Consider the following 21,854-nt stretch of genomic DNA (forward strand, 5'->3'; position numbering starts at 1 on the left):
AACCTCATTTTATTTTTCAAAACAAAATACGAAGGACTGTGTTAGATAAATACGTCGAGGCACGTGTATTCTATTGTTTTTGTGTTTTCGGGATGAAAAATCCAAGTTTATGGACGTAAACTATCATGCAGTTTACTGACTAACTATGCCCTGATGCAAAACAAAAAAATAAATATATATGTATATAAGATTCTCCCTTTTATCGATATAATTTCATTATATTAATCAAGTACTTGGAAAATGAATATATATATTGTTAAATTTAGTTTTTCATAAGTAACATTTTTCGTATTCTACTTTCTTATAACCATTGAATTTTCTTTTGTCTTGTATGTGGAGTTTTCATTACATAACTGTTTGATGATAAACATGCAATGTTTACTGTTCAGTAATCTCCAAAATGAAAACTCAAGAACTTTAAGGAACAATCGTCTTATCTTGTTCTTGGTGTCAAAGTTTAAAATACAACAGGAAATATGCCATTACAAAGGTACGTGGTAGAAGGAAAGAAAAATAACTCTCTCAGGAATACCAACTACTAAGCGTCCATTTCTAAAGTGTCTTTTTGTTGAAGAGTTTAAATTACGAGTGGCACGCAACAGTCTTCCTTCCGACAGTAGTTCTCTCTCTAAAGACCGAGGGATCGTCACATCTGACGATTTCAACAGATCCATAAACACTTAGGATCCAAACCCTTTTAAGTTAAGCCACGGGTTATTTTCTCTTAATGGTTTCTTATCAGGTGAAATTCCCGTGATAGCTGCATATCTCCAGGCTAGATGGAAGTGATATGGAACTTCAAGATATGACAGAATGCTTCAACAGAAAACAAAACAAAAAAAAAACTTCTTCCAAACCTGGTAACGTTAAAGCCTTTGGCTTTCCATTACATTTTGTAGATAGAGCCACTTCCGAAAAAGTAAATGTATAGTGTTATTTCTCAATGCACCTAAGATTGTCTCTGATCTCAACTGCTGGGAGATTTTTCATCCTGAAAATAGAAAATCACCCACTGAACTGGACACTATTATGTCGAATTTCAGGTATCAACACTCAAATATAAGTTAAATCCTCTAGCCGTCTTGGAGTACAGAGGTTGAGTGTCGTGCTTCGACGGCTCAAACTGAATTTCAGGGATCAGTATTCAAATATAAGTTAACTCTTCCAGCCGTCTTGGAGTACGAAGGCTGAGTTTCGTGCTCGAGGGATCAAACTGAGTAAATGAAAATAAATAAATAAATTCTAAAAAACTTAGCTCCAGCATAGACCGAGTCTGATATTGCCGTGGAGGAAATGCATGACCAAGACAACGTCAGTTTTCATTTAAATGCGCGCAAGCGCAGGGAAAATTTGCTCAAAAATTCATCAGTCGGTTACTTAAAAATACATAACTTCTTGATAAAATCCACATTACACGGAACATATTTCATAAATATTTGAATGTCTTACTTGTATTTCGTTGGATCTTCAAGAAGATTTTCACTCTTTGCCCAGGTGATACTCAACGGAGGGTCCCCTACAGCTTGACAGTATAAGTGCGCCGTGTGTCCCTTTTTCACAGCGTGGGCTTTAAATTTTATTTCGAAACTGGGTGGTTCTAAAATAAATATGAGAAAGAACGCAAGGAATATATACAGTTCATACTTAATTCAATGTTGGTGACTAAAACACATCCTATTTATTTACGCTGTTTGTTGAAGGGAAAAAAAAGTACGTTAATAAAAAATAAGATTTGAATTCGAAATAACATAAAGTTAGGCAGTACAATGTCCTTATAATCCCTTAAATTAGTAGATTTAAGCGATGACATCATTTATATATTAGCGAGTCATAAAGGAATGTAATTAATAGTAACTGGTATATCACAAACAGCGAGTAATCATTTGTAGCCATTGTTCTCGCACATCATTATACAGTTAAATCCATAGCGATAATGCTCAGCTTAGAATCTTAGCCATAATGGTAACTGATTTTAAGTATTAATGCTCTGTCAGTTTTCGAATTAGTCTATCTAGGTTAAAAAGAGGATTGAAATAAAGCTTACCATGCACAGTGACGTAAATTAATTTGCTCAATCCTGCTCCAAATCCATTATTAGCTTGGCACAGGTAATATCCGGATTCCGAACTCTCTGCCTTTTGTATGACCAGCGATCCGTTGACGTACAAGGTATGTTTATGGCTGTTGTAAACAGGAGAGAAATCACCTGATTCTGTTCCTGGAATGAGTATTTTGAAAAGGGGTGTATATTTTAAGTCTCTTTTGCTAACACTTGTAAAATACGGGTAATATTACTGCGTTGGATAGGTAAACATGGATAAAGAACTTCTAACAAAGTTAAGGAATTGCACTAGGATAAAGAAAGTATTTAAGTCAGTGCACTGTCCTTCGTTTTTAACAGGGTAGCTGTTTAAAAGGTGTAATCGGGAAATCCAGCGTATACGTTACACCTCTCCATCTACAAGATCGCGAGTAACGGATTCACTTCTCATCCAATTACCACTGATGCCATCATGATACTCCAGTACAATCCCATGCCTGCGTACTCTGGCAGACGGCAGTTATTTTGAGTTTCTTCACCGCTTGTCATAAATGTTTATTGCACAGCATGTACCAGTTGTTTCAATAACTACTAGCCTGCGTATACTACAGAAGTTCCATGTAATTAACACGGGTAACATTCTTATACTGCCACTTTACCTACTAGCATCTAATACCACAGAGAATAATGCAGGTTTACCCTTCAAATATCGCAATTATCACCATTCCATATTCTAGATTTGGGAACCGGATTTCGGTTGGCTCGTATGCGTGGTTGCCACTTGTCCAGTTTCGGGAGTGAATGACTCAGACTACGTTAAACCATCGATGCTCTCAAACTGGGAAATTCACTGTGATGTCACGGTTACAGACGTAAAGTGGATAATTTCCGAGAGGTACCACCTTGGACGATGGAAGCTAGCTTTCTGACAGCTTACAGGCCTTTCTTACACACGACACTCCAAAATAAATAACTTTTTATACAAGGGGATTTTATTTATAAATTAAAACAGAGAAATTCCTCGTCACAATGTCACTATCTACAATAAAATCAATACAACGCAATCAAATAATTAATTCGCAAAACAACTACGTCGTCTAACTTATTAAAAATTTAAATAATCAACTAAGTTCTTCTTTATTAGGAATTTTCCATTATACAATCTACCTAAAAAAAACTTCTATTGTTCCAGTCTTTTTCACCACAGTTCTCTGTTTTCTGTATCTTCCTCTATCAGTCCTCGTCTTTCCATGCCTTTACGGAATCCATCCATCCATCCACACCTCCCTTGGTCTCCCTCTCTTCCTGGTGCCACCCAATTCATAATCACTTTTGGAAGTCTATTCTTCTCCAATCTAATCGACTAATTTAACATCTATAACATTTCCTTTTTTAAAAGCGGTATTATTCATCCAAAACCACATCACTAATTGAGAGCGTTGTTTGAAATGAAAGGTAACAAATGATTTTATCAAAAATCGTTAAAAATTATGACTGCACAGGTGACTCTGTTGGTGCTCCTGTACAGTCATAAAATTCAGGGATATTCCCATTCTGTCAAGTTTCAACGTTGAATTAATTTTGTCTTCTGAATTGGCTTCCTACTTGGTGTTTTCTGATAACCCAAAAAGATGAAAGTCAGAAGGGGTAAGTAAGAGGTCAGGACAGGGTGGTAGAGGAGCGAGCACCTAGCATCACTAACTCTATAATCGCTTTTATACCAACTGCAGGATGGGCACTGCGTTACGTTGCAATGTGGATCTGTCAGACTTTTATTTTTTTTTAGTTTGTTGTAAATGATGAATTTTTTGTGCCTTAGCATTCAAGATATTATCTTTCTAGCATGCAGAAATCGGACTACTGCGTGCCAGTCTTCATTTATCTACTTTTCAATTAGGGCAGCCATTTTGGTTTGGCCAACAAACGTTACAATTAAAATGTACATCTTTCTGTACATATTTCTTTCCTTCCCAGGTTTTATCAAATTTTTTTGCATCATGTGCCTTACATAAATTGTTATAAACTACGCTATCTGTATAATATTAATGCTTAATAATTGCATATTATTAATATACTGCATTAACAGCAACCAGTAGATATAATTGTTACGATCTTTATGTTCGATCTCTATATATATACACGAATAATAAATCTTTCGAGAACAGAATGATGGCCACCCATAGATAAATATTTAAATAAATGTAAAATATAATGAGCAGTCTTCATATTATTTATTTTTTTCTGAAATATGAGGCAGTAACCGAACATTTTTGGATAATCTTCGTTTTAAATTTTTCAAGCCCTTTTTAAATTCGATTTTAATTTTTTTAATAACGGAATATGTGCCAATACGTGTAAAGTTTGAAATATATCTATTAGATGGCAATCTCAGTGTTATCTTCGGAGTGATCACAGTTTGAAGATTCTGTTGCAATTTTTAAACAATCCTAAAGTAATTTTGGGTTGTTAGGATTGGTTAAATTTATTACCTATACATAAAGAAAAAGGAAACGTGACTTTAGTTGTGGGTATATTTATATAATAAGCGCCGAAATAATTTTACGTTATTATATTATTTTATACAACTGTTTTATATTACATCTGAATAATTAACCATTATAATTCCTCCACAGTTTGACATTATTTTAAATAAGTCCTGAAATATCTATTCCATATCTTTCGCTCACTTCCCTGTTCGTTGAAACCCATGCTCCACTTCCATATGCCCGTTTATCTACTGAAACTAAACCTCTGATTATGTCATTTAAGTAAGGACGCCTGACTCCAGAAACCATCCCTCTCGTTCTCTCATTAGGAACAATCCCAATTAATCTCATAATTAACAACGCGTTTATTTGCTTCGAAAATGCCATGTTACCTGTGGCCCTTTTCCATGTAATGGAGGGAACAGGAGATCCTTTAGCGCTGCACTCGATTCTTACCGACTGATCCCGAACTACTTCGGCATTCTGAGGTTCCATTGTCCATGTAGGTGGCGCTGTAAAAAGAAAAGTAAAGATTAAAATAACATCGATTTTAATGAGAAATAACAACATTCATCTTAGGAATAAGTCGCAACACTTAATTACTGTTCATATCTTGGAATCACTAATCGTGTCTCGTGAGGAACTGTGGATTTTCACGAGCAAATCTGTATTGCCTAAATGGAGTAGTACAAATAGCCATCATCCATGAGGAAAATGCAAGAGGTTTAACATGATATATTACGTAGTGGAATCAAAATATTCGTAACTTCTTAAATAGATATTCAGAATCGAGGATCCAACCATAGATCCAGGGCTCAATGTCCAGTCTTGAGATGAAGATAATTCTTAATCTCAAGCAACTTCAACATTGAATTCACGAGAAAAATGGTATATTTCAATCCATGAAGAGCTGATGACATCGCTGCTAGACAGCTGGGATACCAACGAGGTAGAATCCTGCCTTTAATTCTATAAGGACCATCCGTTTCTTGTTGGCTTCACAGTGAATACATTGGGAGCAGCACCTTCTACAGTACTTTGAAAAAGCATGATGAATAGGTAAAAACAGGCTGATGATGGTGCAGCAGAATAGACGAGTAATTTTTAGGGATTCTCATATCTTAAAGGGTTCACAAATTTCACAAATCTTAAAGGAGGTTCACAAGTTATGTGTTCTGGGAGGGTATGAACCGCCTTTACCAAACTATTGCATTATAAATGTCGAATAGGAAGTCCAGTATGGATTCCCTGGCATTCACTGTTAGCACAGTTGATAAAATCGCCGTCTTCTCCACACCGCGTGAAAAATATTCGAGTAACGTCAGGAATTTTTATGGGCCTTTTGCCCAATGTGACTTAGCTAGTCGGTCTCAGGCGAGGCCTGCATAGTTTTATCTTCCGGAAACTCGGGTTTGAGATATTGAACATATATTACTCCTCCGTGTTGTTGTCCCCGAAGTAATACATCCCCCCCCCCCTTTTGCCATTTTTATAGACGGTCTCATTTTGCTCTTGAAACCATGTTTCTGTCGCAGAAATTACTTCTGCATTTCCGAAAAATGCTTTCCTTGCAAAAATGATTTCAGTTGAGGAAAGAGGAAGGTTCAGAATGTGCCAAGTCAAAGGAATAAAGCGGATGCGGCAAGATATGAAATCGTAATTTCCGGGCAAGATCAACAGTTGCGATAGCAGCGTGGGATGGTGCGTTGTCGTGAAGCAACAGCACCCGTTTGCTGAGCATTCTGCGTCGATTTCCCTTAATTTTCGCAAGTAATTGCTTCAGAAAGTTGCTTTAGTAATGTGCATTGGTGGTGGTAACTGTCAACGCACATTACTAAAAGATCTGTCAGAATAATACTCATCTCATCCCAGAAAACTGACAGCAATACTTTTCCTAAAGATGCTCTCTGTCCTTTTTGGAAGTTGGTGATGCTGGATGTTTCCATTATTTTGAAACCCGTTTTATTTCTGGTTCGAAGTAATGTATCCACGATTCATCCATAGTCGCCCAATCAGGAAAAAAACATGTCAGGATCGCTCACATATAGCGATCAATTCAACAGAGCAAGGCTTTTTTTTCTTTCTGAAGACATATGAGCAAATGAGGAATCCATCGTGCTGAAACTTTATTTATATTCAAATCATTGTGAATTATGCTCTCCACTGATCCAGTCTCAGAAACCATCTGTTTAATTGTTATTCGACGGTCTTTGAGGATCAGTTGTTCAATTTTCTCCACGATTTAAGCAGCGTGAGATGTGGCCGCTCACTTCTTTCCTCATCATGGACGACCTCCTGGCCGCACTTCAACTGTCTCCACCAAGGTTTTATAACGTCATATGATGGACGTATATCCCCACACAGCGTAGACATCTGTTCATGGATAGTCCTTGGAAACTTCTGGCATATATTACTAGATAAACAAGCAATAAGTAAGTGTTTTCAGTTTTCTCAACTCCTGGTGGGAAATTTGTATATACTTAACAAAATACTAAGGAAAACAGAAAAAAAGCAGGGCAATTTGTTAAAGAAAATTCCTCGGAAGTTTCTCAACCAAATTTAAACCTGATAGTTTTCCTGGCTTGCATAATCTCCTAGACAAAGAAAGAATTTTGACGTAGCCATGCGATGATGTATTGACCTCTCAATGCTCTCCGTAAAACCTCCTGTTGTACGACAACACGATCACGGATGATCGAACATGTGCTTAACACGCGTCTTTCTGTCCTCCAGTAGAGGATTAGTAACAATGGGTGACGGTGTTTGGGCCTTCATAACCGTATATATCTTCATCAATGTCCTCTGGCAGCAGCTGCCGTGAGGAAGTAGTCGATAAACTATGCGACTCTTACCTGCTAAATATTAGGATCGGTCTTGGAATGTGGAATAGAGATTCGGCGCTCGAAATAGATAACCACGCATTGGCATTTCCATTTCTTTTTTGACGCTATGTGAGTGAGAAAGAATGCTACGATGGAAAAAAAAAAAGGCGTATCCTAGTAAGATATATGAGCCTAACTTCTGAGAAACTTCTCCGAAATGTAGCATAAGTGAAATACTTTTCCCCAGAAGAAACTAGAAATAATTTATCTCAGTACGCAATGAAACACGTACCAAAGTGTGCTATTTATTTAGTAATGTTTGGACAATTGCAAATATATACATTTGTGTTTTAATAGTGCTATGTTTCTGTAGACGACAATGCTGAAAAGGAACAGTTGAGGCTGGAGCAGAGTGCATCCCCATAATCAGTGGAATCCCATCTTTGAAAGGGTGTTTCATTATGACAGGATAAAGTCAGCCACCGAATGTCGAAATCAATAGCATACATATTAAGCGCCTATTGTCTTCACCACGTCCATCCGTCCACAAGTAACAGAAGGATGGTCAATGGATGGATTTTCACGAAACTTTGTACTGAGTTTTAAAAATATTTGTCAAGTTAAAACAAATTTAATTAAAATCACACAAATTATTTCTTTATTAAAATCTGACAATTATTATTTCTTTTTTTTCGTAGAAATTGTATGGAAAAAATAAATTCATAGATTAAATGTAGTTTTGGTGCAGCATTGTTAGCTTTAGCGAGTCCGTGCAAGCTTCACGTGTATTATTATGCAAGACTCGTGAATGTGATGTTGCTTTTGAATATATATATTATCAGTTAGTTATTAATTGATAAGGAGATAACTATATTACTTTTCACTTCTATTAATCATATAAAAAAATTAATTCATTTAATTAAGGAAAAAAAAATAGAACAGAACACGCCCGAAATGTAAGACACTGCATACATTACGTAATTTGCTTTTGTCACTAACAAATATCTTAATTGTTTACTTTATATATTACTTTTACTACATTAATTATGTATTAATAATTACTTTCCTGCGTGCCGAAATCCAGTTAGTTTCTTTTGGATTTTATATAATTTTAAGCTTATTTCCTGTTAGAGAGAAATGAATGGGCCAAAAACTAATTTACAATTTTTATATGGTGATGGTGTGTTTAATTACATCTGGCATGCATTGCACAAATTAAGTGTGTGTGTAGCACTAAAGCAGCTAAGGCTATGAGGCGTCACTATATACTATGTCTGTAAATTGCGTGTAAACCGATTAACTCACACACGTTGTGAAAAGGGGCCCATAAAAATTCAATCGACATCCTCCATCTGCACGAGGAGGATGTTGATTGTATCCACTGTGCTACCTCAATTAAATGACTGATGATCGGTTGGTTGTGTTGAAGATTTTAGAACATAAGCTAGGCAGGTCATGCGGCAGTTGTCAGGATATGCTGCACTTCAGAGATGTTTCGTAGTAAAGGGTTTAATCTGTTCCTTTTAGACTGAGTTCTACTTCACTGTATTAGCCGGTTGGTTACATTTACTTCTTCTCTGAAGAAGTAAATGTAATTCTGCGCTGGAATTCTGCGCAAACGACTGACGAAGGAGTTATCTGGATTTATTCAAAATAACCGTTTGCTTTTCGAAGAACGGAAACTAAAGTATACATTGTTATTTAATTTCCTTATTGGAATAATAACGTAATCACCAAATTCATTAAATATTTTATTAATGTTTAACAAAAGATTCGGTTACAGAGAACAGTGACTTGTTTTAGAGAAATTCACATTTTGAAAGCGAAAAATTTTTAATTTAATTATTTATTAGTAATCAATTTAAAATTTATTTATTATTAAATTGAATCATTCATATAAATTACATTTTAATCGTCTCCTCAGTATAATATCGCGAGCGACTTGGAGGCGCTCCAATAATTCTAGGAGAGATGAAGTCTCGATTTGGATCGATGAAAATCTAAAATTTCACATTTATCTTAAATGAACTGAATTTTTAAAGAAAATAATGAAAAACAAGTACGAAAGATGGAGTTGCTAAGTTTTATCTATTATCCGAGAGACGTCACGTGATTACAACTGCACAAATAGTAAAGATTCTGGTCATGCCAAATCTATTGAATCACGATGATGCTTTCCATGACTGCTGAGTGATAGCAGTGGGAAGGCGAGCAGCGTAAACTACTTCTCCCCCTCCCTTACTACCACGTATCACGTCGCCCTCTGCTCAGCATCTCAAGTGACCCCTAAGGGCAAGGATTCTTAATGAGAATGACCTAACAGTACTACTGCTGCTGCAGGGGGCACCTAGAAAAGACGATTTACCGGGAAGGAGCTTCGTTAGAATAAGTTTCCTTATACATGTAATTGTTCCTTATCTTGGGCATCAGCAACATTTCTGGTGCTTTAGATAAGATTCCTTAATATGCTGGAACCCGGTACTCCTCCCTGTAGAGTGATACAAATACATCTTCCTTAATGGAAATTTACCGAATGTTAATTACACAAAATAACGCTACTTGCAAGCCGTTTATCTATACTTGGATCATAACGATACAGAAACCAAGGACGCATCCGTAGAAAGACGCTGGTTAAAAGTTGACCCCCCTTAATTTAATTGAGCTAAAAGATAAGGGCCATGAAGTTTCATTTATATGAATTGCAAATACGAGAGGGGGAAGGGTTGGAGTTTAGATATTTAAAATAAACACCAACGCAGCTAAGTTTGTTTCTCTATTTGCTGTATGAAAAACTCGAGATCCTAAGAAAAACACATTAAATCCGCTCTTGAAATCAATTTAACCGAAACATGGTGCAAAAAATGAAATTCCTTTCTTTCTTTTCGATGAGAAATCGAACGGGGCTCTTCCACATGGTGTCGGAGAAAACCGCGATGCTATAGACTGTTTTACCAACTAGGGGTAGAGAGAAGGGTCTTTCTTGCTAATGCTTTAACAAAAATCACTTTTCTTCGAGACTAATTTCATACAGAATATCTCATTTTATAATTCTGAATTCTGAACGACACACAACATGGTTTGGTTAAGGGGAAATCAAGTTTAACTAAGCTGCTAAGTTATTTTGACACAGTTACTGATGAGCTGGATTTAGGGTACAATTTCGGTATAGTTTAGTTGAATTTTAGCAAAGTATCTGACTCAGTCCCTCATAAGAGGTTATTCTATAAGCTGGAATTACTGGAAAGATACTAAGATGGATATAGGGCTGTTGCAGAGCAGAAGGCAGGGTTATAATCAATGGATATTCATCAGTTTGGTGTAATCTCCGAAGTGGAGTCCCCCAATTCTTGAGCCACTGTTGTTTTTTAATTTTTATATACAACATAGATGAAGGAATAATGTAAAAATTTGCAGAAGTAAAGATTAGGGAAGTCGTTAATGATCAGTAACAAGCAGCGCTCCTTTAGGATGATTTGAACAGGCTTCAAGAATAGCCAGAAAAGTGGCAGCTATGTTTTAAAGCAGCAAAATGCAAGGTTTTACATTTGGGGAACAGCAACCCCAAAATAAATTATAGACTTGGTGGGTTTGAATTAACAGCAGTGGAGGGGGGAAGCGATCGTTGTTATGGGCAGATATGAAGTTTTCTGAGCAGTATAAACAGGCGGCCAGGAAAGACCATGGTGTCCTAGCGATGATCTATCGAATATATCCTGTGGAGATAGGTCATAATCCACTGTACAAGGCGATTGTAAGACCGCATTTGGAATACTGCTTCCAAGTATGGACACCTCATTTGAACAAAGACATTGAGCTTCTTGAAATTGTCGAAAGAAGGGCAACTCGCATGGTGATATCGGCAAAAACGTGACCACACGAGGAAAGACTTCGATTGTTTGGGATACAGAGCTTGGCAACCAGCCTGGAGTGGACCTGATTGAGGTTTACACAGTTCTGGAAGAGGTTAGTAAAATGAATGGAGGCGGAATTCACTGTTATAAAGAATTACAGAACTACCATAAATTCAACTTACAGGGACACTGGTTTAGACTTGATTATAGGAAGTTTTCTTTTAGCCAGAAAGTTGTAAATTACTGTAAAAAGTGCCTTCGCTGGTAGTTGAGGCTGACAATTTGAAGAAATTCAAAGGTCAACGAGATAGTTACTTATGTCAGGAAGAAGCGCCTAATTTGCATTTTATTATTTACTTATGTTTTTTTTTTTCTGGCCGGTGCAGTAGAAATCCTTGGCTTCCTTTGCTTAATAACAATAAAGGAATAAGAAAAGTTTTTCTTCTCCAATGGTTTATGACAATTTTCTTATCTTTTCAGACAGTAAAAACTTTTTCGAAAATTCTATTTTCCTGTAATCAAAAATCCCTTGGGAAAAGAATTACGAGGTTCATATCAACAATGTACAGGAAAATGATTTTAAAAAGCACCTGGGATATTAATTAGATTTGCTAATAAGTATACTAGATGAAGAAATACAAATTCTGCTATTCGTCCTATTTTCTGGGAAGATAAGATGCTACCTAGTATAGCTCTAGATTTCAAAGTGCATTACGGGTAACGGACTAAGTAGCTGGCTAACATAATAGAGTACTTTAACAAGAGATAAGGAAATTTATCCTTGACAACTTACCATTTACCCGCAGCAATGAGCTCTGGCTCGTGGCAGCTGCCTCGTTACTAACAATACATGTGTAGTTGCCAGCGTGTTTAAGATGAACATTGTCAGACGAAAGCATACTCCAGTCTTTGTAGTACTGGATGCTAAGTCCTAAGTCACTTGACACAGGGGAACCATCTTTCAACCACGTTAAATGGAACGGCGGATCACCGTGGAGAACGGAACACAATATTTTCATCCTCATCCCTACCTGAATATCTGGCTGGAGATCGGAGAGGGATATTGTTGGTGCGGCTGAAAAAGTTGATGAAATGTGAAGTTTTTGGTAGTATTTCAAGGAAAAGATAATCTTGTTGGTTCCTTAAACATATCTTAGAAAAGACTAAATGTTAGTGGGTTTAATCCGTCTTGAAGAGGAAATTAATCCCTATTGTACGATTTAAGAGATATTACATTTTCTGCTAATTATGTAATCATATTGCCATTAATAAGTAATTAGTGCTTAACTACGGTAATTAAGAACATTTTGGAGCTTAATGAAAAAGACATCTAATGCCTCTGTAACAGCACATGCGCTGTAATTTACTTAATGGATTTCCACTAATTTTTGTACCACAGTTTAATTATTAATACTGGAATGAGAATACTGACTGACTTACCAATAACTCTTAGCATAACTGGATAGCTTTTCTGCCTCACGTTTACTTCTGCTAAAGAACACAAATACAATCCTTCATCAGATTGCTGTTGCGCATTCTCTATCATCAGACTACCATCCTGCAGAATCCGTTGTCTGTGGTTCACGGGCAACTTGGTACTATCTGCCAACAGATGTAAACAGTCCCAATCAAAAGACCAATAATTATTACAAAATTTATTCGTTTTGAACACGTTCCAGAGATGGTGTATGTTAAAAATCTTAATTGTTTTCTTAAAAAACATTTAGGTCACATTACATATAATATTGTTGCAATATAAAGTTAACTTCCATTAAGTTTTATTATTTATTTTATCTGTCAAATAAAGCAATTATAAATAATTTAAAAATAAAACGAAACAAATAATATAAATGAATAATAATTAGAAACAATTTTAAACTTACAAAATGAAAATTTTATGATTATGCTAATAGAATTTATTTAATTAAGAAATTAATTTAATTAAATTGTTTGTGTTAATATAATAACAAAATTGTTTTTAATTGTTTTGTTAATATAAAAACTTTATTGGAACATAATAATTTCATTAATAATTGATTATAGATTACTGATTGATTAATAATTGACTGATTAATAATTAATTGAATGATTAATGATCGATTGATTCGTTGATTAATTAATTAATTAAATGATTAACGATTGATTAATAATTAATTGACTGATTAATAATTGATTGTTTAATTAATTGATTGATTGACTGTTTAATGATTGATTAACAATTAATAAATAATTGAACGTAATAATTTCATTGCTCTGTGCATTAAATGTCTTTCTACAAATTAAAAAAATAGTTGCCTTACTTTTCAAACAGCCCTCGTATCTCACAGAAATTAAATTATTCTAGAACCAGACTATAAGGAGAATGAATTTCATTCGGATTAGTTAAATACCTAAAGTTGATTAAAAGCATGTAGAAGTCATCTATATCAAATCCGAAAATAACTGGTTGCTAAAATTACCCTCATTTTGGATTAAATAGAAGTTGGGTTTATCGGAGTCTGCGTCAAACCATCTATAAATTTAATTTAAAACTTAAATAATTTAAAATTAAAATGCGGAAAATAAAGTATTTTAATACGAAGTCTGGCAAATCTAAAAGTCAATCGAAATCCTTTTCTATTTGATCCTAACATTATCAAAAAGCAAATTTGAACTTAAATTCGAAATTAGCAGAAACAAAAAATACGTTTTAACATTAATGATAGGCATTTTTCTTATATTTATTATATTTAGAGGTTCTCGAGTTTTTATATTGACCTGAGAGATGACCACAACACAGGGAAATATTCTACTGATTTAATCTTTTGTCCTAATGTTAATTTTCGTCGACACCAGGTCATTTTAGAAGTTATCTTCGAAGCGTTCAGCATCGCCTTATTCAACGATGTTATATTTATAACCACGTGGCCTGACGACCTCAATCCAGCCGTTAACATTTCTGCAGAGTATTCAAAAGAGCTCAATACCTGTCTGGCTAGGTGGCTTCTTTATTTCCACGATAGGATGGCAGGGTAATGCGAGTGTATATATTCATCACGGCCTCTAAAGCTACGTTCTGAAAGAAAAAGAAAAAAAAAAAAATGGCTATCGCTTTGACGCTACATCCAAATCCTTTTAAGGAAACCCATGCTCTTAAAGAGCGACCGCGATGCCGTTTCTCTATCTAATCATATTTCACGCGAACGGATTCCAACTCTGTGGCTCTCACACGGAGCTGACGTAATCGACTGTCAGGGTCATCAGATGAAAAGCAACGACGGCGGCAAAGCAGGTGTGCCCGGCGGAGAAAACTGAAAGCTAATCAAGAAGAAAGCGGCTTCGCCATCCGAGATCGCTAAAGGAAAAACCAGATGTTTACAAACCTTTTTCCCACTTGACTTCCTTGGTACCCAAGTTAGCTATAGGACACTTGATGACTATCTTTTTGCCACTCACGACCGACAGCGTCTTAGCATCGCGTCTTCGTCTCCTATTTCCTTCCTGAATGGATGCCATTTTCCGGGGCTGTACTGGTTCGGCCTCTGAAAGAACGGCTTTATTTGTTGTCGTCCGTGAATTCGACCTACGTATGGAATTTTCCGTAGACTGTGAGGGGTATATAATTGTACTTCGGCTCGTAGAAAACAACCTCGCTGCGGAGATGGAAAGCTTTGTTGAACAAAAAATGCGGACGGAGATGTCGGAAACTGTTTGATCATCTGGACACAAATCTTCCACCTCGATTATTCCTGGAATGTAAGAAAATACTGCGGTTTAAGGCAAGACGTTGCGCAGAAATGATATTAGGACTCCTCAAGACATCAATTCTTAAGTGAAAGTGACTTATCTTGAGATGCCCTTATGTGAGATAACAATTGTTATTTAGTACAAATGCTAGTGGTAACGTTACAGAATTTTATTGCATTTAATTAATACAAATAAAGACTTGGTAAATAATACGAGACTTACAAGGTGTGGGTATTAAATAATGAGATTGCTAGCGCAGCCGCTACACACCAAACGCCATCTGTGAAACAAAGGCACACTAGTTGACCTTGAACCTTTGTCTACCAAATCACTTTCCAACACGCTCCTTCACTTTGCAGTGAGACAGGTTTTTGTTACTTAGTGTTTTTGCAATTTGCCGTATAAATGACAGACAGAAGAATCGAACAATTAATTAGCTTCACTAATGAAAGTCGGCTTTCATTCCAAAAACTAAAAGACAGTCAGTGCAATGGAGGACAAAACAAACCCACAGACCAGAAAACGTGAGCTTCTTGTTTTCTTCGATTTTAAGGGAACTATTATGTCTGAATACTTCCCAAAAATCAGACTGTCAATCAAACATACCGCATTGAAGTTCTGAGAAGGTTACGTGAAAAAATTCGAAATACGAGACCTGAATTGTGGAAGGATGGTATGCTCCATCAAGACAATGCTCCAGCGCACAATGCAGTTTGGCAGTTTCTAGCCAAAAAGAGATTCTTGTTTGTGAATATGCACCCTTCTAACTAGACCTAGCCCCTAGTAGGGTGCATACTAACTAGACTTTTTTCCCTGCCCTAAATCTAAAAGTGTACTTAAGGGAACTCATTTTCAGTCCATTGAAGACATTCAGAAAAGATATGAACGAAGTGTAATAATTATAATGGATCCGGGAATGATCAAATGCATCTGCGTTTTCTTCTAAATAAAAGGCAACATTCTTAACCATATTCTACGAACAGCCTCTTACGTTTCCTTTTTATAATGGGGAATTCTTTTTGCACGGGCACTTCGTAGCAATTTTATTGATCATTTGACAGCAGTTTAATCAAAGATACTAGCTCAAAAGGTGCAACAGAGCGCGAGTGCTCGGACACTCAAGGATCGCTCAACACAGACATATCTTGATATCTCTAAAATCATTTAAATTTCTTTTAACGCCAAACACGTCAAACGAGTATCCCACTTCTTAGAATAGGACACGTGCAGATTGCTAGCCCCGCGTTATTTTCTCTTAATAGTTCTAAATGTCGTCCGAATCGATAGCGTAATTTTAATCTATCGGAATTCCTGGATGACTATGAAGTATTCAATGTACTGTGTAGTGGACATCACTTTTTGTGGGCAAAAAATCCTCTGAGCCACGAGCCTGATCAAGGTAATTAATTGTTATGATCAATCTCGAGTGAAAACCAAAGGCCGGAATCAGTAGAAGTAATCCATTGGGTAATATGAGTCACCAAAAGGAATCTTGTCAAGTACATTTTAATTAATTTTTTCCTTATGTTAGCATACTGAAGATTTTCTAAGCGTTTGCTGTTATAGAAAAAATCTGTAAAACCCGCATCTGAAAGCGTAAAATCCGTGCTGGTTTCCAATAATGATAAAAAAGAACCGTTCTGTTCGAAATTCTAAAAGGTGCGTTAAAAATTGTCCTCTTTTTCCAGCTGAAATTCGTATACAGACTTCAGTAACAAATTATCCACTTTGTTTCAAAATGGTAGGCGTTTGTTGACTACTGCGTCTAAACAAAGACATATTTCAGTGAGATGGTTCATTACTCAGAAATCATCCAGAACAAAAGATCAAGCTGGAAGAAAGAAATAACGGTTATTTGAATGACAAATATTTTTCAGTTGAAGTTGGGGTCACATCTCTACGATATGATGACAGCTGGAGATATTGTTCGGTTATGGTGAAATAGTCGTCATGCTCTGATTCGCTGTAGTCCACATTTACAGGTCGTTTTGGCAAGGAAGATGGATTTTAATAGAACAGAAATTACAATATTTTAAAAAGCATCAAAAGATCTTTTATTTTAAATCTCAGATATAGATTTTAAAATGGGGATTTAGTTAGTGCCCTGTATAGTAAAACATTTAATCATAAAATTATAGATATATATGTTAAGTCATACAGGTTCATCCCATTTGTTTCTGTTTATTTCGAAGAAATAACTACAAGTCGTCTATTTTAACTGAACTCTTAAGAATAGAGAGGTTATTAACTAGAAGTCCCACGCTAGCTTTAGCTGAGTATTTTGTTTTCATGAAACGAAATAATGAGCCTCTTCATATTGGCTAGGAAAGTATTAGCTTGCTACCAAATTACACCATCTTGGGGATACAAAAAAGGCCCATCAAAAAGAATAAACCAACCTTTGCGATTCCCAAGTAGTCATTTCGAAGTTAGAAAATCCGAAGTTGAATGATCGCATGTAGCAAAGCAACCCCATCGTAAGATTCCATTGCTCTTAACGGGAAGCATTACAGTCCTGGTTGAAAGCTTTAATATTTCCTTCCCTCAGACAAATTCTCTCCAAGAAAAGGAAATGTAATTCAGTGGTCCAGACTCAATTTCTTTGTTTCGGTTTCTTACTTCTTTCTTATATGAGATATAGTTTCATTTGTTATTTCTTAAGGCTCCCTTGCCTTATAGCTTCTTTCTTTCACGAAAAACCTTGTGCGACTCTCCTTCGGGGAAAAAATTCTAAGATCAATACTTTACACAAAAGAAAAGAGAAAAGAAATTATTCAACTACCACCTACCTTTTTGTAGATATCTTTTTATTTCCTCGGTTTCCTTAGTAGAATATATAAAACAGAACGCTCCTCGACCATCTTCTAACTTCAAAAGCGACAGCTTATGAGGGTATCCCCTTCTAAAAAAGTTGCTGAGAACATCTCGTTGATTCTTGCAACAGATATATTTGCCAATTCGAAATGTGCAGGTAAGATGAACGTGGAAGCTTGCGAATTTGGATTTTGTACCTGAAAGGCACATAAAGTTTCTGCTTTAGTGAACACGCTCTTCTTTACAACAGGAAACAGATTGTATATGGTTAACAAGCGAAAGGTACTTTAAGTTCAAGGGTTTTGACTGACTGTACGCGCCTTCAAGTCTACTCTACAAATTCACTTACCATAAGAAGAGGTAATTTAGAGAGTACAAGTATTTCTTTCCAAATGGAAGGAAAGTGATGCAACCACTGTACCATGAAGTGAGCAAAAATAGATGGCTGCCCTGTTCGGAGGTGGTCGTTGTGTTTTAGGGGCATCAGTGACTAAGGCTATATCGCTCCGTGTATATTGTCTGTAAATTGCGCGTGTTCTGAGGTCGATTTTCTGTTTGCTGGACAAAAAATCCTATTCCGGGAGAAAAATCCATGCTACACTCGCCTGAGACCCACTGACCCAGCCACGTTATGAAAAATACCCATAAATTCCCCCGTCATCGATGGAATTCGAACTCAGGTGTTTTCCACCCGGTTTGGGGATGACAGCGATCATGAGGGCCTCGGAGGTTGATCCTCAACTATATTTCACATCAAGGATGATATTAGATTGAATGAATCATTGTCTTCAGTGCGTAATTTAGAGATATTTAGCCTAAAAAAGGATCCCTTTTTTAGGCTAAATTAAAAAAGACTAAGAAAAAAAAGTGTGATTATTAAAGTTCTTTAAGAGAAGGGCCTGTTTTCGCATTGAGACGAAATTAACCATTTCGGTCTGTGTATTCTTATAGATACCACAATCAATGAGAACTATTATGTAAGGAGTTTTAAACAACAGAATTTCTTTGTGCACTGTGGGAAGAAACCTTTGCACCAAGGAGGTGGTAAGACCGCCTTGCTAAGAGGTCAAATATTTTTTCATAAAGAATCACTTGGAACTCTTATCCGATGCAGTTACTCACCAGAACCTGCCTGCAATAACTTTCGACTGTTCCCAGAGATGCATTAGATACATCGATTTTCCGATGATGTGGTTACGCCCCATAATAGGTCCCCTCCAGTCCTTCCAAAAACGGATGGAAGTGGAGGATGCATTGATAAAGATTTCGAATTTAGATTTTAAATACATTGCATAAGAACTTTCTTACTGTTGACATTATTAATATATTTAAACAAGGTAGCTGTACTGATGTAAGAAAAATATTTGTATAACCTACGTGTGGTGTGGTTGAGAAAGGAGTGTGCGTAGATCGCTGTGACTGACGAAGAAAGGCAAAACTTAAACAATAAAGACAGCTCTGAGAGTTTCTATACTTCTTTCTTAATTGATCTATACATGTATCTTCGCTGCAGAAGGGAGGCCTCCCCTCTATCACAGAAAAGGGGTTGGACACGCCCAATATAATTTTACTTCCGGATGCAATAAACTAATTCACGAGTACAGCCCTTCCTTTTCAAAATTTAATATGATTAAAAGCTATCAAGAAAATAAAATTAATTCTGCATAATTTTAATTACACAGCATAAACCGAAAATTATAATCTTTAACAAAAATGTGGAAGCTTCGATAGATATAATTATACAGTGGCAAATCACCCTGTGGCACATGTGGTGCCGCTGCATCAAGAACCTGAGCTCAGGTGCTCCCCAAAATGAAGAGAGAAAATTACATAAAATAGATTAATTAATTAAGTTGCACAACGATCCCAACTGGAGAGAACACGCCACAAAATTTGTATGAATACAACAGGTCTGAGCAGCACACAGTAGTGTGGCTCGCTTTGATATTTTCTCAACCCACGTCTGAGTTGAATAGATGAAAGGTTAAAGAGTTAACAATGATTGGATAAAGTTTATAAAAAGAATAAGTGCATAATTTGGTGGGGGGAGGGGTTATAATCACCGCCTTGCCTGCAAGGGGTTAAAAAGATCTGGGTTCGAATCCTGTCGATGTGGCGAGAATTTTTATGGGCTTTTTGTTTCACAAAGTGACCAAGTTAGTCGGTCTTAGGAGAGGGCTGGGTGGTTTTTTCTCCCGGAAACTCGGATGTTTATTTAGAGTATTTATTTATTTACTCTATATGAAGTACAAACATACGAATAAAAAGTACACAGCAGAGTGTCACAGATGCAATAATTAAGTGCAGTACAATATACACAATTTAAATACAGTACAGTATGTACAATAAATTTAGTACAATATACACAATTTAAATACAGTACAGTATGTACAATAAATTTAGTACAATATAATAAATAAATATGCTATACTAATTACGATTGAGGGAGCTGCAGCAGACCGAGCTGTCAGCAAGCTCTCCATCATCTGGTAACTTTGCGCTGAAAAATGGCAGTTCTGTGCACTGCCATTAGAGATGTGCACTTTGGAAGAAAATGTTCAAGAAAACTATTGGATAGAACTCAGAAAGTAAAACTGAGTCACTGTATTTATTTTAAGTTTGACAAAATTAAACGACTTTCAGAGTTATTGAATTCTAATTAGCTTTTTGTATCTACGCTTTTTTTTGGTGAAAGTCAAAGAATACCGAAATATGTAAAAATTTACTTATTAAGCAAGATTACTGAATAGTTTTTAGCATAATAATAATAATTAGGACTTCTATTTTAAGAAAGTTAACTTAAAAAACATTTTAAGATAAAAAAAAACCTATTTCATTGGGATTTCTAGATTTAAAAAATTGCGATTATTTGTAAACATTTACTGACACTTTTAAAGAGAGATTTGAGGAATAGAAGTAACTGATGTTCTTCACAGCGCTAAATTAATATTAATTTTTAAGAAGACAGTTGATAAAACCGAATTTTATAAGAAATACGCTGAAAATTGAATTTCCAAAGTTGAAAAGTTTTGTTGCACAAATGGTCACTGCTTTTGGTAACGCATTTCGTTCTGTCGATAAGAGTTGACGCTCAGGAGGGTTGCTACGACAAGAATATGTATTAGACATTGATAAGTTAAGTAAACGGAGGAGAAACAAATCTCTTATTAAATAAAGTTTGCTGTAAAGGCAGAAATAAAGATTTTCTTACTTTATCCTTGCGGTCCTCCTCAATTTTTTATTTTTAAAAGTGATCTACGATAGGTATATGTTATGATGTTCTTTGGATACCGTGTATATTAAAAATAATCCAAAAATAAACACTACCGCGTGCACAATAGAACAGAGTACCTTTGTAATAAGAAAAATTATCATTCCAGAAATGAATTCGGATATAAAACAGTTTCCTAAAATAAATGGCAGGCAAGTTAACTTTAAAAAAGAAGAAGTTTTAATGTGGATGATAACAAGACTGGAGTGGTTTGTTCAGACAATCTTCAACGTGTACTTCAAGCACCTGTTCATGGCCTGAAGAAATCTATAAGACAAACAGGATGAGTGCCTTTTGTACACCGTAAGCATTACTTCACATGTACACGTAATGTGACGTCACGCAATTTATAGATACCAATGAGCTCCACCCTTATAATTCAAACTTGACTCAAATTAACAAAAAAGTAAGCAGAATCGTGACGTTTTCTAAAAGTTTCTGCAGTCCAGGAACAGATGATTCACAGCCTCCTGCTCCGAACTCTGTTCAAATAACCCTTATATGAGATATTTATTTATTACGTACAGTAGTATTAACATCTTTATTTATAGAGCAGGTAGAGAAATGTCGCTGTCTTTTGAAAGGCATTGATCTCTCGTATTGAGTCTATGGTACCGATTGCCTTAAAATAGCCAAGCGCTAAAGAGCATCATTTACTTCAGACTGAATACGTCCGGATGCTGGTAATTACTGCTAATTACTAGTAATTGGTGGGTAACGTCATGTAAGGATCTAGCAGTTATACTGTCAGAAAACGAGAGTTTCTTATTACACCGTAACAGAATTCTCCACAGGGTCCAATCAGATGGTGGGTCTACTGAAGCGATTTATTTCCGGTTCAAG

General features: G+C 35.9%; 1 protein-coding gene across 4 annotated transcripts in view; it reads right to left on the bottom strand.

The window, feature by feature from the left end:
- The window catches only part of LOC150081721 (cell adhesion molecule Dscam2-like), a 285,694-nt gene that overhangs the window by 78,249 nt on the left and 185,591 nt on the right, over nt 1–21,854 (bottom strand). For all 4 annotated transcript variants that reach the window (XM_090379593.1, XM_090379594.1, XM_090379591.1 and 1 more), the window contains exons 3-9: nt 17,716–17,937; nt 14,563–14,928; nt 12,641–12,802; nt 11,994–12,275; nt 4,920–5,039; nt 2,045–2,218; nt 1,450–1,597 (exon numbers count right to left, since the gene is read on the bottom strand). In XM_090379593.1, the coding sequence (XP_090235719.1) occupies nt 1,450–1,597; nt 2,045–2,218; nt 4,920–5,039; nt 11,994–12,275; nt 12,641–12,802; nt 14,563–14,928; nt 17,716–17,937 (1,474 nt within the window). The remainder of the gene's footprint in view (nt 1–1,449; nt 1,598–2,044; nt 2,219–4,919; nt 5,040–11,993; nt 12,276–12,640; nt 12,803–14,562; nt 14,929–17,715; nt 17,938–21,854) is intronic.

The sequence above is a fragment of the Mastigoproctus giganteus genome, chromosome 8 (genome assembly GCF_048544385.1).
Source record: "Mastigoproctus giganteus isolate SK-2022 chromosome 8, ASM4854438v1, whole genome shotgun sequence".
Taxonomy (NCBI): Eukaryota; Metazoa; Arthropoda; class Arachnida; order Uropygi; family Thelyphonidae; genus Mastigoproctus; species Mastigoproctus giganteus.